The sequence below is a fragment of the Oncorhynchus mykiss genome, chromosome 7 (genome assembly GCF_057628025.1).
Source record: "Oncorhynchus mykiss isolate SJ-2025 chromosome 7, ASM5762802v1, whole genome shotgun sequence".
Taxonomy (NCBI): domain Eukaryota; kingdom Metazoa; phylum Chordata; class Actinopteri; order Salmoniformes; family Salmonidae; genus Oncorhynchus; species Oncorhynchus mykiss.
In genome coordinates, this window is record NC_143028.1 from 33991669 (window position 1) to 34010245 (window position 18577).

Below are 18577 nucleotides of genomic sequence, written 5' to 3' on the forward strand. Positions count from 1 at the left end.
TATTTTGAAAAATTAGCCAGAAAGATAACATTACGTCAGGTGGTCACATGAGTTTTGCTCGCGCAACATAATTTGGACAGCTATTGTTTTTCCCTCCTACTGATAAAGACATTTGCGGTTGATATATTATCGATTCTAGATTTTAAAAAACAACCTGAGTATTGATTATAAAAAACGTTGACATGTTTCTGTGGACATTACGGATATTATTTGGAATTTGTCTGCGTTGTCGTGACCGCTCTTTCCTGTAGATTTCTGAACATAATGTGCCAAACAAACGGAGGTATTTTGGATATAAAAATAATCTTTATGAACAAAAGGAACATTTGTTGTGTAACTGGGAGTCTCGTGAGTGAAAACATCCGAAGATCATCATAGGTAAACGATTAATTTGATTGCTTCTCTGATTTGTGACCAAGCTACCTGATGCTATGTGTACTTAATGTTTTGTCATGCGATCGATAAATTTACACAAACGCTTGGATTGCTTTCGCTGTAAAACATCATTTCAAAATCTGAGACAACAAGTGAATTAACAAAAGGCTAAGCTGTGTTTTGCAATATTGCACTTGTGATTTCATGAATATGAATATTTTTTGTAATATTATTTGACTGTGGTGCTATGCTATTTAGCGGTTGCTGAAAACAATTAACCCGCTTAAGGGATGGGTAGCGTCAAGAAGTTAAGCATTCGGATTACTGGACAAAATGCAGGTATTTGGTCATAAAGAGGGACATTATCGAACAAAATGAACATTTATTGTCTAACATGGAGACCTGGGAGTGCCACCAGATGAAGATCATCAAAGGTAAGTGATTCATTTTAATCCTATTTCTGACTTTTGTGACACTCTCCTTGGCTGGAAAATGGCTGTATGGGTTTCTGTGGCTAGGTGCAGACCTAACATAATCGCAAAGTGTGCTTTCTCCATAAAGCCTTTTTGACCCAGCGGTTGCTTAACCTCTAGCGTCGAGCAATCCCGTATCCGGGAGCGTAATCATAGCCTCAAGCTCATTACCATAACGCAACGTTTCCTATTCATGAAAATTGCAAATGAAATGAAATAAATATATTGAAACACAAGCTTAGCCTTTTGTTAACAACACTGTCATCTCAGATTTTCAAAATATGCTTTAAGGAGTAGTTGATTTTTATTCGTATGTTTAACACTTGTATTGTTTATCAATGTTTATGATGAGTATTTCTGTAATTTGATGGGGCTCTCTGCACTTTCACTGGATGTTTGTTTGAGACAATGCATTTCTGACCATAACGCGCCAATGTAAACTGAGATTTTTGGATATAAATATGAACTTTATCGAAAAAAATATATACATGTTTTGTGTAACATGAAGTCCTATGAGTGCCATCCGGTGAAGATCATCAAAGGTTAGTGATTCATTTGATCTCTATTTCTGCTTTTTGTGACTCCTCTCTTTGGCTGGATAAATGGCTGTTTGGTTTTCTGTGACTAGGTGCTGACCTAACATAATCGCATGGTGTGCTTTCGCAATAAAGCCTTTTTGAAATCGGACACTGTGGTTGGATTTACAAGAAGTGTATCTTTAAAATGGTGGATAATACTTGTATGTTTGAGGAATTTGTGTCAGATTTCCGCTGTGTCAGATTTCAAAAAGGCTTTATGGTGAAAGCTCACTTTGCGATTTTGTTAGGTCAGAGCCAAGTCACAGAAAAACATACAGTCATTTTCCAAAGAAGGAGAGGTGTCACAAAACTCAGAAATAGCGTTATAAATATTCACTTACCTAAGATGATCTTCATCGGAATGCACTCCCAGGAATCCCAGTTTCACAATAAATGTTTGTTTTGTTCGATAAACCTCCTTTTTGTTCGCACGTTTAGCCCAGTAATCCAAATGCACAATGTGCGAGCAATTAGTTCAGATGAAAAGTAAAAAAGGTTATATTACAGTTTGTAGAAACATGTCAAACGAGGTATAGAATCAATCTTTAGGATGTTTTTATCATAAATCTTCAATAATGTTTCAACTTGACAATTCCTTTGTCTTTAGAAATGAAAAGGAATGCAGCTTGCTTTCATGGCCACTCGCCTGACTTAGCTCATGACATTCTGCCAGACCTCTTAGTCAAACAGCTCTTATTCTCTCCCCCTTCATAGTAGAAGCCTGAAACAAGGTTCTAAAGACTGTTGACATCTAGTGAAAGCCTTAGGAAGTGCAATATGTCCCCATAGACACTGTATATTGGATAGGCAAAAACTTGAAAACCTACAAACCTCAGATTTCCCACTTCCTGGTTGGATTTTTTCTCATGTTTTTGCCTGCCATATAAGTTCTGTTATACACACAGGCATCATTCAAACAGTTTTAGAGTTTCAGAGTGTTTTCTATCCAATTCTACTAATTATATGCATATTCTTGCTTTTGGGCCTGAGTAGCAGGCAGTTTACTCTGGGCACCTTAATCATCCAAAGTACTCAATAGATAAAAAGATAATAATAATTAATAATTATAATTATCAAAAGATAATATTGTATTGTGAGGTCCCTGGCAATTCCCTGCTCTAATACCTACTGTAAAATGTTGTGGATCTTTGATGGTTTGGAGCTATTTTGCTCCCACTGGTCCTGGGGCCCTTGTTAATTAAGGTCAACGGCATTATTAACTTTACCCAGTACCAGGACATTTTAAGTTCCAAGATGTAATGTCACGTGCACAAGTACAGTGAATGCCTTTCTTGCAAGCTCTAAACCCAGCAATGCAGTAATCAATAACAATACACATCAACAAATAACATAAGGTAGAACAAAAACACACAAATAAAAATACGAAATAACACGAGAAGGTAAGTAAGTATACTATATACAGGGTCAGTCAGTTCCAGCACCATATTTACAATGTGCAGGGATAATGGAGTGATAGAGGTAGCTATGTAAGGTGACTAAGCATAAAGATATACGATAAACAGAGTAGCTGCATCATATATGATAATTGTATGCGAGTGGTGTGCGTTTGTGTAGAGTCAATAGAAATGTATGTGCACATTATGTATGTGAGGAAATGAAGTGTTTGTGATGGCGTGTCAGTGTGCTTGAGTGTCTACTGTGCCTTCAGAAAGTATTTGCACTCCTTGACTTTTTCCACATTTTGTGTAACAGCCTGAATTTAAATTGGTTTAATTGAGATTATGTGTCACTCTCCTACACTCTTAGAAAAAAGGACTCAACATCATTGTCCACCAAGGAAAACACTTTTTGGTTTCAGGTAGAACCAAAGTGTTCACCATGCTCCATTTTTAGCCATAAACCTGGTTGCTTCTGACAGGAGTCTGAAACTTGGTTGCAAGTGGATCTTCCATCAAGACAATAACCCCAAGCAAACATCAACATCCACAAAGAAATGGTTAATTGGCCATCTCAGTCTATTTTTATTAGCTGCCCCTCACCTCCACCGGATGCCAGATGAAAGGGTATTTTCAGACTAATGGGTAAATGTGAAAGCATCACAAGTAGAATGATGCTGCACAAGAAGCGCATGCCTTGCTTAAGGTTTGGATGACTCTGGATTTAATATAAGGACATTTACACATTTTATAATTAAATGTCTTCATTTCATAGGGCAATATTTGAATTGTAAATTAGACATTTGAGATTCAGTTTGATAACCAGAGAAGGTCCCGATGGAATAGCTAAAGCCCTCTCCCCAAATATGTGCTTTTGTCTGTAGTCTAATCTATATTAGTGTAGCTAAAATAATTGGTGAGACAATTAATTCTAATTAAGTGTCAAGATTGCCTTGTAATTTCAGTGTAATTCAGCAAAACCAAAGCACAGGGGAGAGGCTTTGCAAGGTAATTGCTCTTTGTGTTAGCTAATAAACATTAGTGTTAAACAAGTTATTTGGGATCATTATTGGGAGAGTGATTTACTAGTCATTAATTGACAATGTGAGTTTCATCTCAGCTGATGAGCAGTTGTCTAACATATGTAGTGCAACATGAGGGATAGGAAATAATCACTCAGCAAACACATTGGACAGATTCTCCAATAACAGCATGTGATGAATACTGTTTATTTAAAGAACCTAATTCACACTGGTATTTGATGCATGGCTATTTGTGTCCCATAAATGGTAATGTTTTCGGTAACAGATTAACAGGGCTGAGATTCTTCTTCTTACAGAGATCCTGCTATTTCTGGAGGTGTTATTTAGTAGCTGTACAGTCACAGTAATAATAACGCTTGGAAGTAAATACGTATCAGCCGTGCATATGTTTGCTTTCACACTTTGTGTGTGAAGTGACGTCATAGCGCTTAGCCAGGTTGATAAAAACAGAGTAAAAAAAACACATGATGGTTTAGTCACTCAATAACTGTCTTTCAGCTTTAACTAAGTTTGATCACTTTTTCCCCAACCTCATTAATATTTCAAAAAGTGCTTGATAAAATGCAGACCTGTGAATTTCAAGTTCTTGACATGCTAATTGTGCTTAATGTTCTTAACTCCTTATCTCAAGTACTCAATTGCAATTTGGATTCAACCAACATAAGAGACAGTCTAATGCAGGGTTCTCCAACTGGCGGCCGCGAGCCAGCAATATTATTTGCCCCCCCCCAAGTTAATTATATCAAAATATATCTAATAATAAAAAATCGCAGACCCGAGATGCAAAAACTCCAAAATGCAATTTCCCAAGAAGGAAGTTACCCTTACCTAAATAATGCAAAAGTTACATTTGAACTTCATTCATGAGTAGAGAGAATGCAGTAGACAGTCAACTAATAAAGCAGGCAGTGGACCATTTTGTGGTGCTGAGACGTAAAGCTGCAACCGCAGCGCAATCAATAGGAGGTGAACAGCGCCTGGTGCTGAAAATATATCTAACCTGTTATGCAAGTGTTGCACAGCAACATTTGGAGAAAACCTACCCCCAGTTGAGTAATTCATTCAACAGTTATTCATTTTAATTTGACTTTACAAATAACGAGAGAGCTTAAATGAGTCTTTCTTCCGAGCCTAAGCCCATATAAAATAAAATAACTGGCTGAGGTAGGCTACGAGGCTTAACAGCATCTTTCACAATAAAAAAATATGTCCTAATATGAGTGTTTTTTTTTTTTTAGGCCTGTTTACAATTGCAACTGGCCAAAACTAACATCCTACATCATTTAAAGAAAAAATGGCAATGTCTGTATCTGAATGTCTGTATCGGGATAGCCTGCTCCTGTAACGACAGAACAAACAGAAAATACTGTCAGCTTAAGACCTAAATATCCCTGGATAAGCACTCACAATACTATTAGTATTTAATAATTAGTCATATAGGCCACTAAGTTACTTACTCAATGGGAAAAGTTGCATTTCCCCTCGGACACAATCTTGATGATGTCTGGTGAGATGGATGTGATTTTGATGCACAGGTAGTCCTCGATTGACTTATGTGAAAACCAGTTCCTGTCGTGAAGCTATACTGCGTTCATAGAGGAAAACGAGGACTCGATCCGTTCATTGTTAGCACCTAAAATACAAGTTTGTTCATTGTGCTTTATTCCTCACATAAGGACTTGGCACTCCTGAGTGCATCCCTGAGAAGGCTCGATGTCTGGAATTCAATCAACTCAGTTCGAATTGCGGCCTCGTCCAGCGAGGGTATTGTTTTCTTAGCAAGGGATGAGAATCTTCCATCTGGGCGGACTGTGAGAGGGTCACGTACTAACGCAACAATATCCTTGGGCATGCTGTAGTCTTCAAATCTTGTGCAGAAGTTGTCTGGTCCCTCTGCCTGTCGTTCTTCAGTGTACTGAATTGCAGTAGCCTTCCAGATGACAAGTCCAAATTGTACAACTCAAGCTTCCTAGTAAGGGCCTCAAGTTTCTCCACCATGTCCAAAACAGTTTTTCTTCTTCCTTGTAACTGCATATTTAACTCGTTTAAGTGACAGAATTTGTCAGCCCGAAAAACTGTGTGTGTGTAACACTTCACTGTTTCTGCGTCGGGCATCTGTCTGTGGCGGGAAAGTCATTTTGAAAGTTCCATGCTTAGGTTCACAATAAAGTCTGAGATTGAATTATTTGCAAAATGCGACATTTTCATTGCAAATAAGACCCACTGGCTTGGCATTGGGAAAATAAGGTAATATGAACACATATCTCTCTGTACATTCTTCCCCGAAACTTCGATTTTCATTTATCCACCTTTGTTTTTATATTTTCTGAGAGCGACATTTTGTCTCGCTATCAAGCTAATTATTCTGAATGAATGTTGATGCTAAAAACAATAGTGTAGCCTACAGTAGGCTACATAGAACTGTTTTTCCCCACCAATCAATGCACAGAGAAATGGACAAAAATAATAACGGAATAGAGACACGTTGATTTTATGAGCATAATCAGATCGAAATGATTGTTATTATCACTGAGTACTAATCAGATGTGTTAAACGTTTTGTTTAATTTGTTGTGTAGGCCAATTAATTGTGCTAATATTATATACTAATTATGTTCTGGCTCACCAACTATTAGCTCAGAAAACAATTGACCCAAGGCCAAACCTACTGTAGTTGACGAACCCCGGTCTAATGCTTCAGAGTGTGAGAATTTAGCAGGAATGGCACCCAAAGGAAAATATGGTTAACAATTGTAATACACAATAATCACCCTTTCAAATCTGTTTCCAGTTTTAACACCGAAGACCCCATCAACTCAATACCTACATGGCCTATACAGACACATCTTGGCTTATTTGGGAGGGATTACAACACTTTCAAATGTTTTGAGCATCTCAAATGAGATATTCCTGACTAGAGAATTTGAAGTAGCTAAGTGCTTTTAATGGTTCCATTTAAATGGTCAATGTTATGTCTATGTCCTCTTTCGTTGACCTAGTCCTGTTAAATGGTTTTAGAATGTATAGTTCCCAATCACAGTCCCTGCAAGGCGATCTCACTGCCATTAACAGACATGTTAAGTGTATTAAACCTGCTGTGCCTTTTTGTAGGTGCACTCTATAACAATTACATGTGGATTCTATGGATACAAATGCATTGCTTAAGAGAGAGATTTCTTGGAGCATGAATTACTCTCATCTTAATTTCGCTGGTTTAATCATTTGTGACCATTAGCTTTCTTGCTTTACTGTACTGTATGTTGGTAAGACATGATAGAAAGTAACAAAACAGTAGGCTTGTGCTGCCGATCAGGACGTTGGCTTCCTCCGGTCTGGGGAAAAAAAGCTGTTTCATTCACTAATTAGCTGTCCTCCTTTAATTACAACAACATCACAGGCAGTCAACCCCCTAGCGCGAGGTTAATAGCAACCAACAAAGCATTAGAGGCATTTAAAATGGATCCCTGTTCTTGGGCCTGGAACTAACTCTACTCGGCACCCTACAGACGCCATGGAATTCAGCTGAGAATACTGCTGGCACCCTAAGTAGCAATTCTGTATTTGCTCATACAATTAGTATGTACTGGGTAAAGGCATAATTCAACTATCTAGTGTGAAACGTTTCCCTTTCCCTTGTTTTTTTGGTGAACCCTTTATTGAACTACTACAGTAGCAGTGAAGTGTTTCAACTATCAACTCTACTTCCTGACTCTACCCACATCCAGTACAGTACTGTGGGCAACACAGGTTTATTATTGTGTACTTCATTTCAAGGCCACTACTACAACAGAGAAATAGGGCCAAAGCATCTTTTGGTTCGTGCTGGAGCACTTCAGGGACTCTGCCCTCTAAATCGGTCTCTTTGGATACTTTTCAAACAGGACTGGTTGTGGTGTGTGATGGCCAACACCATCGACCTACTGTAGCTACTACACTACAGGCTAGCAAACGGGCAAATAAAGAGAGAGAGGGGAAAAAAGAGGAGTACGTTTTCTTCACTGCACTGTGCAGTAGCTTTTTGCCCACCCGTATGACATCTTACTTTATCTGAGCATAGATTTAAAGGGTTATCCAAATGCTGAAATGTATTTGTGCGTGTTCATGTGCTGCTGCATACAGATCAAGAACAGTAACATCCACTGACCAGGACCATCGCTGAATTACAGCTAAGTGTTGTCTGGTGCACAGATTGCACGTGTCAGGCTTTCAAAGGGTGAAATTAGTGCTGAACTGGTGTCATAACAAATTGTCTCATTGTTTTTTTTTATAAAGTGCGGTAGGAAAATGTGTGTCAAAAAAAATTCATGATTGAAATGAAAAGTTGTTATTTATAGAACTCTAATAACAGTGATTTGATGACAATCACCGGTAATTGTGTTTCCAGAATGGTCCGTAGGTCAGGAGCCCATCTCCTGTTTCTGTAGCGCGTGAGGAATGTACCCAGGAGTATTTAGAGTCTTTGGTATGACTCGACTGGGGATCGAAACCCCAAACGTTCTAATCTCAGGACGGACACTAACGACAAGGCCACTGCACTAACAATGCTAGTCATTTTAGAATTCATCTTCCACTCAACATTGGTAAAACATGATGGATCCAGAAAGGACGTGGTGCCAACAGATAGGGAGACACAATACTGAGTCGGTGACTCAGTCCAATGGCTGCCCAGATAGGTTTGGTATGGGTCTGTGGTGGGTGTTAACTTGGCAGAAGGATGGCAATGGGTCAGATTGAGTGTGCCTCTGAGCTTGCTGCCCATGATAATGAACCACCTAGCTGTGGATGAGATGGAAAGCTGGATCCAGCGGGAAATCAGAGCTGTTTTTAGTATCAGGGTTCCCTTCCCGTAGTGTCACAACCACAAAAATAGGACGATAAGTCATCAATCACTGCACACACTTTATCACACCCAGGAAAACAGCTCTGCCAGTTGCACTGTGTGCTATATCAATATAGGACACATTGAGATATTTTCATGAGCACATTTTAGATTTATCCGAAACTCATAGGATATCTTACAGTCAGCTGTAAATAAACCGTGTAAACAAAGTACTACAAAATGATAGATGAATGAATAAATGAATGGATATGACTACTCAGGACCCGAAAATCTGCACAGAATGAATGAGCATGTATATGAAAAGCCTCTCATACAGTGTTATTGCCCTTGGCTTCATCCCCCTGCTTGTGTGTTGGTTGCCGATCCCCATGCAGAAGCCTGACACGCTCATCTTCTCGCTGAGTAACCCCCCCCCCCCCCCCCCACAGTTGTCTGAAGGAGACCCCCTGTGGTCTAAAGGAGACCCCTGCGGTGCACGGTAAGAGCCAGCCATAGCTGGCAGGATGAAATCATTTTTCATTTCCCCTGAGACTTAGAGACTGATTGCTGATCCGCTCTCCCTCTGTCCCCACCCCCTTCCTGCTATGACTTCTTTGCCTCTTCTCCATCTTAACTCATCCCTTCTTCCCTCTCTCCTCAGATCCCCCAGGTGAGTTATGCCTCCACGGCACCGGAGCTGAGCGACAACACACGTTACGACTTTTTCTCGCGAGTGGTGCCCCCGGACACCTACCAGGCACAGGCCATGGTGGATATCGTCAAGGCCATGCGCTGGAACTTTGTCTCCACCGTGGCGTCCGAGGGGAACTATGGAGAGAGCGGTGTGGATGCCTTCATACATAAGTCTCGAGAGGACGGTGAGTGGGTTCTCTGTGGTTTCGTTCTGTTCATTCATCATTCCTCTTGCCATATGATCTGAAGGTGACTCAATAGAAGATGGCCCCGAGTGGTACAACTGACCTATTTCCCTGGGTTTGTCTTCTGTATGTATAAATTCAAAACCCAAAACAACAACTTGCACAAATACATTAACAGATCAAGGATAATACAGTAGTGTTTCTCAAAAACATTTGAATGCGTGTGAATCTAACTTCAGATATGGAATATACGCTATATACAGTTGAAGTCGGAAGTTAACATACACTTAGGTAACTCGTTTTCCAACCACTCCACAAATTTCTTGTTAACAAACTATAGTTTTGGCAAGTCGGTTAGGACATCTACTTTGTGCATGACACAAGTCATTTTTCCAACAATTGTTTACAGACAGATTATTTAACTTATAATTCACTGTATCACAATTCCAGTGGGTCAGAAGTTCACATATACTAAGTTGACTGTGCCTTTAAACAGCTTGGAAAATTTCAGAAAATTATGTTATGGCTTTAGAAGCTTCTGATAGATGACAACATTTGAGTCAATTGGAGGTGTACCTGTGGATGTATTTCAAGGCCTACCTTCAAACTCAGTGCCAAGAGCAATTTCCAACTGCCTGAAGGTACCACGTTCATCTGTATAAACAATAGTACACAAGTATAAACACCATGGGACCACGCAGCCGTCATACCGGTCAGGAAGTAGACGTGTTCTGTCTCTTAGAGATGAACGTACTTTGGTGCGAAAAGTGCAAATCAATCCCAGAACAATAGCAAAGGACCTTGTGAAGATGCTGGAGGAAACAGGTACAAAAGTATCTATATCCACAGTAAGTCCTATATTGACATAACCTGAAAGGGCGTCCAGCAAGAAGCCACTGCGCCAGAACCGCCATAAAAAAAGCCAGACTACGGTTTGCAACTGCACGTGGGGACAAAGATCGTACTTTTTGGAGAAATGTATTCTGGTCTGATGAATCAAAAATAGAACTGTTTGGCCATAATGACCATCGTTATGTTTGGAGGTAAAAGGAGGAGGCTTGCAAGCCAAAGAACACCATCCCAACTGTGAAGCTTGGGGGTGGCAGCATCATGTTGTGAGGGTGCTTTGTTGCAGGAGGGACAGGTGCACTTCACAGAATAGATGGCATCATGAGGGAGGAAAATTATGTGGATATATTGAAACAACATCTCAAGACATCAGTCAGGAAGTTAAAGCTTGGTCGCAAATGGGTCTTCCACATGGACAATGACCCCAAGCATACTTCAAAAGTTGTGGCAAAATGGCTTAAGGACAACAAAGTCAAGGTATTGGAGTGGCCATCACAAAGCCCCAACTTCAATCCTATAGAAGATTTGTTGGCAGAACTGAAATAGCGTGTGTGAGCAAGGAAGCCTTCAAACCTGACTCAGTTTGACCAGCTCTGTCAGGAGGAATGGGCCAAAATTCATCAAACTTATTGTGGGAAGCTTGTGGAAGGCTACTTGAAATGTTTGACCCAACTTAAACAATTTAAAGGCAATGCTACCAAATACTAATTGAGTGTATGTAAACTTCTGACCCACTGGGAGTGTGTTGAAAGAAATTAACGCTGAATAAATCATTCTCTCTAATATTATTCTGACATTTCACATTCTTAAAATAAAGTGTTTATCCTAACTGGCCTAAGACAGGGAATTTTTACTAGGATTAAATGTCAGGAATTGTGAAACTGAGTTTAAATGTATTTGGCTAAGGTGTATGTAAACTTCCGACTTAAACTTCCAACTTCCGATTTGTATACACAACAGAATGTGGACACCACTTCCAATTTGTGGATTCAGCTATTGTCAGCCACACCTGTTGCGGACAGATGTATAAAATCATGCACACAGCCATACAATCTCCATGGACAAAACATTGGCAGTAGAATGGTCTTAATGAAGAGCTCAGTGACTTTCAACGTGACACCGGCATAGGATGCCACCTTTCCAACAAGTCAGCTCATCAAATTTCTGCCCAGATAGAGCTGCCCTGGTCAACTGTAAGTGCTGCTATTGTGAGGTGAAAACGTCTAGGATCAACAACAGCTCAGCCGCGAAGTGGTAGGCCACACAAGCTCACAGAATGGGACCGGCAAGTTCTGAAATGCATAGTCCCTAAAAATCGCCTGTCCTCGGTTGGAACACTCACTACCGAGTTTCAGATTGCATCTGGAAGCAACGCAGCACAGTAACTGTTTGTCAAGAAAATCATGAAAAGTGTTTCAAGGCCAGGCAGCCACACACAAGCCTAAGATCACCATGCGCAATGCCAAGCATCAGCTGGAGTGGTGCAAAGCTCGCCGCCATTGGACTCTGGAGCAGTGGAAATGCATTCTCTGGAGTTACCATCTGTTAGTCTGACGAACTAATCTGGGTTTGGCGGATGCCAGGAGAATGCTACCTGCAATGCATAGTACCAACAATAAAGTTTGGTGGAGGAGGAATAATGGTCTGGGGCTAGGCCCCTTTGTTCCAATTAAGGGAAATATTAATGCTACAGCATACAATGACATTCTAGATCAGGGGTGTCAAAGTCAAATGGACGGAGGGCCAAATAAAAAAATCAGCTACAAGACGAGGGCCGGACTGTTCGAATGTTCATTGAAAATTTTTTAAATGACGCATATAGTCTAGTGAACCTAATTGAACCTACTGAAAACCTAACAAATATATTACAATATGATCAGATAAATAAAGCAATATTTTCTTATGGCTCTGTCAGTAATCTTTAATTTTCAACAGACACAAAAGACAAATTTCCTTTATATAAATATCCCCATAACATGAACATTAAATGAAAGAAACCGGTATTCAAGGCACCATCAGTAGACTATATTTTCTATTTTAGCAAAAGTGGGCTAAATTTACTTCAAAGAAAAAACAATAATAGCAATTTTCTATCATCCACTCAACTGAAATATTTTTAAAATATAATTGGATTGAAATACAAAAAAATAAAGTGCAAAAATCTATTAATCAAAAACAACACTTTGTTTAAGGAGAAGTAACATGCAGTGAAAACAAATATTAAATTTTAACTTTTAAACTTGAACTGAGTAAAAACTCTAAATATGTGATTGCACAGTAATGTTCACTTGTTTGAGGTTGAGGGTGATACTTGGTGGTGTCCCATCTTTTCCACAAGTTCATCAATGTTCGGGGTAAGGCTCTGAGCTGAAGAAATCCTCAGAATTGAGTGGAGGTGTTCAGCAGTAAGTCGACTTCTGTGTGATGTTTTGTTCAGGTTCATCAAAGAAAACAGTTGTTCACACAGGTATGTGCTGCCAAACATAGACAACGTTTGAGCAGCCTGGATGCGCAGCTGGGGCATTGTGCCGGGGAGGAAACGGGCGAACTCCGCAGCACCCACTGCCGCATATTTTGCCCTCAGTGCATCATTGCATTGGAGGTCAATCAACTCCATTTGGAGGTTTGGTGGTGAGCTTTCCACGTCAACAGCAAATGGGTTACCGAGCAGTTCCAACCTGCTTTTTTGTGCTTCAAAGTCAGCAAATCGGCGTCGAAAGTCAGCGGCAAGCATACCTATTTTATCAGCCAACTGTGTGCTCGGGAACGCACTGGTAGAGAGCTTCTCTTTCATGGTCTGGCAGCTGGGAAAGTGGCTCAAATTTTCTTTCCGCATCTGCGTCTCCCACAGAGTCAGTTTGGTTTTAAATGCCTTCACTGTACTGTACATATCAGAGATGACACGATCCCGACCCTGCAGCTGCAAGTTTATTGCATTCAGATGACTCGTAATGTCACACAGAAAAGCCATTTCACACAGAAACATTTCGTCTCGGAGTTGTGTTGTGTCTTTCCCTTTGCTGTCCAAGAACAGACAAATCTCCTCACGAAGCTCGAAACATCTTTGAAGCACCTTTCCCTGGCTTAGCCATCGCACCTCTGTGTGATAAGGCAAATCACCATGCTCCGTTTCTAACTCCGTCAGAAATGCCTTGAACTGGCGGTGATTCAAACCTTTGGCTCTGATAAAGTTAACTGTGCGCGTGATGATGCTCATTACATGCTCCATTTTCAAGGCTTTACCGCACAACGCTTCCTGGTGTATGATACAATGATAAGCTGTCAGCTCACCTGTCGCGTTTTCCTCTTGCATCTTTTCCCGTATCTTCGCCACCAGTCCGCTCCTGTGTCCACACATCGCAGGTGCTCCGTCGGTTGTCAAACCCACGAGTTTTTCCCAAGGCAGCTCCATCTCATTTACACATCTTGACACCTCTTCATACAAATCATGCCCCGTAGTTGTGCCATGCATAGGACGTAAAGCCAAAAACTCCTCTGTCACGCTTAGGTTGGAGTCCACTCCGCGGATGAAAATTGACAACTGGGCAATGTCAGAAATGTCGGTGCTCTCATCCACAGCCAAGGAATATGCAATAAAATCTTTTCCCTTTTTCACAAGCTGCTCTTTTAGATTGATGGACAACTGGTCTACTCTCTCGGCAATGGTGTTTCTGCTCAGACTCACATTTAAAAAGAGTTGCCTTTTTTCTGGGCAAACTTCGTCACAAACTTTAATCATGCAGTTTTTGATGAAATCCCCCTCCGTAAATGGCCGGGCTGATTTAGCGATCTCTTCTGCCAAAATAAAACTGGCCTTGACAGCAGCCTGGCCTTGTGATTTGGCTTTTTTGAACAGAGCCTGTCGAGATTTGAGGCCTCGTTTTAATTCCTCTGCCTTTTGTAGCCTTTGTTCCATGTCCATATTCTTGTTTTTGTCCGCGTGTTTCGTTTCATAATGTCGTCTCAGATTATACTCTTTCAGTACCGCCACACTTTCTCCACACAGAAGACACACAGGTTTTCCAGCTACCTTCGTGAACATATACTCCGACTCCCACCTTGTTTGAAACCCCCGGTTCTCAGTATCCACCTTCCGTTTTGCCATTTTTGATGGGTATCTGAAAGTTAATTTTACTGTGATGCTGACGACTGCTGTGCCAATAAATATTGAAATGAAGCAGCCTACTGCTTGGTGCGTCACCTTTGCATTGTGGGAAATGTAGTATTGGTGCGTGTAAAAGATCTGCGGGCTGCCGGCTTGCTGCGGGCCGGTTCTAATAATAAATCAAGATCATCCCAGGGGCCGTAAAAAACCTTCTTGCGGGCCGGATGTGGCCCGCGGGCCTTGACTCTGACATATGTGTTCTAGATGATTCTGTGCTTCCAACTTTGTGGAAACAGTTTGGGGAAGGCCCTTTACTATTTCAGCATGACAAGGCCCCCATGCACAAAGCAAGGTCCATACAGAAATGGAAGAACTTGACTGGCCTGCACAGAGCCCTGACCTTTACCCATCACATACCTTTGTGTTGAATTGGAACGAGCCAGGCCTAATTGCCCAACATAAGTGCCCGACCTCAGTAATGCTCTTGTGGGTGAATGGAAGCAAGTCCCCACATAAATGTTCCAACATCTAGTAGAAAGCCTTCCCAAAAGAGTGGGGGCTGTTATAGCAGCAAAGAGGGTACCAACTCCATATTAATGCCCTTGATTTTGGAATGAGATGTTCGACGATCAGGTGTCCCCATACTTTTGGTCATGTAGTATATCATAACATTAATCCTAACTTGAGATATGCATTATGGCTCATTTTACATTTCAATTCCCTTCTGCATTTAAATTCCCCTTAGGTGATGGAAATAGGAGTGTTTCACTGAATTCAACTCTTGATGTTTGACATGGTACGTACTGGGCCTTCAGAAAGTATTCATAACCCCTTGACTTATTCCACATTTTTTGTTACAGCCGAAATTCAAATAGGATTAATAATAAATAAATAAATAAAAGATCAACCAATCTACACACAATATGCCATAATGATGAAGTGGAAACATGTTTTTAGAAATTGTTGCAAATCTATTGAGAATGAAATACAGAAATATCTTATTACATAAGTATTCACACCCATGAGTCAATGTTAGAATCGCTTTTGGCAGAATTTCTGGGTAAGTCTTTAAGAGCTTTATACACCTGGATTGTACAATATTTGCAGATTATTCTTTAAAAAATGATTCAAGTTATGTCAAGTTGGTTGCTGGTCATTGCTAGACCGGCATTCTGCGCAATCCACAATGGCACGAAAGCCAAAACACACAGCACAGGTACTCACAAGCACCAACGGACATAGTAACAATAATGGCCTAAAACCCCAGCCTAAAACCCCAAACAGCAAGCAATGCAGGTGTAGAAGCACGGTGGCTAGGAAAAACTCCCTAGAAAGGCCAAAACCTAGGAAGAAACCTAGAGAGGAACCAGGCTATGAGGGGTGGCCCATTATTCTATCACGCTGGTATAAGTGATTCGGGAGACAAGCGCAGGAATGCTTAATAGGGTTTTTTATTAAGTCCAAATGACAGAGTGTTTTGTAAAGACACGGGGACGAAGACCAAACAAACACGTAATAAAACACAGGGTAGAAACCCAAAACAGAAGAGCGAAGAGTACCTCGAATAAATAACACAAGCGTACAATGATTAAGCCGTTACGAACTTTATACACATAGATTGCACATTATTCTTTTTAAAGAAATATTAAAGTTCTGTTGATCGTTGCTAGACCACCATTTTCAAGTCTTGCCATATATTTTATAAGTCAAAACTGTAACTAGGCCACTCAGGAACATTCATCGTCTTAGTAAACAACTCCAGTGTATATTTGGCCTTGTGTTTTAGGTTATTGTCCTGCTAAAACGTGAATTTGTCTCCCAGTTTATGTTGGAAAGCAGACTGAACCAGGTTTTCCTCTAGGATTTTGCCTGTGCTTAGCTCTATTCCGTTTTTTTAATTCAAAAGGAATCTGTACTCCTTGCCGATGAAAAGCATACCATGATGCAACCACCACCATGTTAAAAAATATGAAGAATGGTGCTTAGTGATGTGTTATGTTGGATTTGCCCCAAACATAACGTTTTGTATTCAGGACATAAAGTTAATTTCTTTGCCACATTTTTAGCAGTTTCACTTTAGTGCCTTATTGCAAACATGAAGCATGTTTTTAGAATATTTTTTATTCTGCACAGGCTTCCTTGTTTTCACTCTGTCATCTCCTATCACAGACATTGAATTTCACCATTTGCCTCATGGTGAAATCCCTGAGTGTTTTCCTTCGTCTCTGGCAACTGAGTTAGGTAGGACCGTATCTGTCTAGTGAGTGGGTATATTGATACACCATCCAAAGTGTAATTAATAACTTCACCATGCTCAAAGGGATATTCAATGTCTGCTTTTTAAAATGTTCCCATCTTCTAATAGGTGCCCTTCTTTGCGAGACATTGGTCCCTTGTCTTTTTGGTTGAATCTGTGTTTGAAATTTACTGCTCGACTGAGGGATCTTACAGAAAATTGTATATGTGGGGTACAGAGATGACATAGTCATTAAAAAATCATATTAAACACAATTATTGCACACAGACTGAGTCCATACAACTTACCATGTGACTTGTTAAGCAAATTCTTATTCCTGAACGTATTTAGGCTTGCCATAACAAATGGGTTGAATACTTATTGACTCAAGACATTTCAGCTTTTCATTTTTAATTAAGTTGTACAAATTTCTATAGACATGATTCCACTTTGACATTAAGGTGTATTGTGTGTAGGCCAGTGATACAAAATCTCAATTTCATCCATTTTACATTCAGGCTGTAACACAACACGTGGGAAAAAAATCAAGGGGTGTGAATACTTTCTGAAGGCAATGTATATCTTCGGCTACCAGGGGATTTGCTGAATATCAAGTGCACAATAAAACTGTCCAGAGAGATAAATCAGTTGCATCGTAGGAATGTGGCCTCAATATAGAAATTAATACTATAAGTCGGTAGTAATTGATGGTCCATTTATGGCCTCAAGTGGGTTTTGAATCATTTGTGACCACAATGAGCTCTAAAGTTGGTTTGTCATGTTTATTAGTTGAACGAGGCTAAAGGGTATTTTGAGAATCCCTTCCTTGTACTCAGAAATTCTGAGCAAGAGCACGACGCTGTCTGTTTCACTACTCTTTATAACTCCATATTTTTTTTGTTAGAGGAGCTTAGTGTGTCAAGTGCCCTGTCTCCTCCATCTTACACAACTGCCTAACAGCAGCTTCCTGTTTTCTCCTCTTCTTTTTATCAATATGTGACTGAAAAAGCACAAAGATGTTGTTTTGGTGTTAAAGTCAATCACATCAGCCTCAGTGTATGATGAACTACTCCACACCTGTAATTCCATTGGTACTAAAAACAGTGCAACTCCCATCAGATCTTTGTCTACCGTCAACACCGTCAGTCAGAGTGCTGAAAGATCTGAGAATGGTCCTGTCTCATTGGGGATTTTCAAATGAACCATTTTCCATATTTTACAAATGTTTGTTTCAAACGTATTTTTAGAGAGCAAAAATATGTCTGGTTTGAGTATCTGTTGTCAAGTCAGTCAGTGGCTTGACAACTCCGGTCAGTAGCTAGGTTTCCATCCAATTAGGACAGATTTTCATGTGAATATAAAAAAAATCAACATAAAAACTATTATGCGCATTTTCCCCACCAGAGATGTGTTTCCATCTATTTGACTTGGTGCAGATACAAGTCTGTGCACGATGACATAGTACACATAAAAATACATTTTGTGGTTAAATTCCCAAGTACCGAATAAAAAATACAAGTTAAATGGGTTTCGATCGCATTTTCAACTTTACTGATGGTATTCTCACCAAAAAATGGTGTGTTATATACGGTAGAGAGTGTGCCCACTCCAGTATTCGCATGTGCACTCTAGCCAACAGCGAGAAGATAATGTATCTATGCGCTGTTGGCTAAAGAGTACATGTAGCGTACATGAGATTGTTTTTATTTGTCAAACGGTAGTCAAGCATCGATTATCATGTCATCAGAATAAGACCCTCAATTTCTATTGGAATGGAGCATATAGCTCATCACCTTGCACATTCACCACCTTGTGAAGTTCATCA

At 40.2% G+C, this 18577-nt stretch overlaps 1 protein-coding gene and 1 pseudogene across 2 annotated transcripts in view; one reads left to right on the forward strand and one right to left on the reverse strand.

Annotated features, from left to right (window-relative positions):
* The window catches only part of LOC110527736 (metabotropic glutamate receptor 4), a 336296-nt gene that overhangs the window by 186699 nt on the left and 131020 nt on the right, over positions 1-18577 (forward strand). The window contains exon 3 of the mRNA XM_021609206.3: positions 9346-9562. Within this exon, the coding sequence (XP_021464881.1) occupies positions 9346-9562 (217 nt within the window). The remainder of the gene's footprint in view (positions 1-9345; positions 9563-18577) is intronic.
* Positions 5324-14766, reverse strand: LOC149982520 (general transcription factor II-I repeat domain-containing protein 2-like; annotated as a pseudogene). Its single transcript, XR_016497205.1, has 2 exons — positions 13325-14766; positions 5324-5887 (listed from the first exon to the last, which is right to left on the reverse strand). The product of XR_016497205.1 is annotated as a general transcription factor II-I repeat domain-containing protein 2-like (transcript).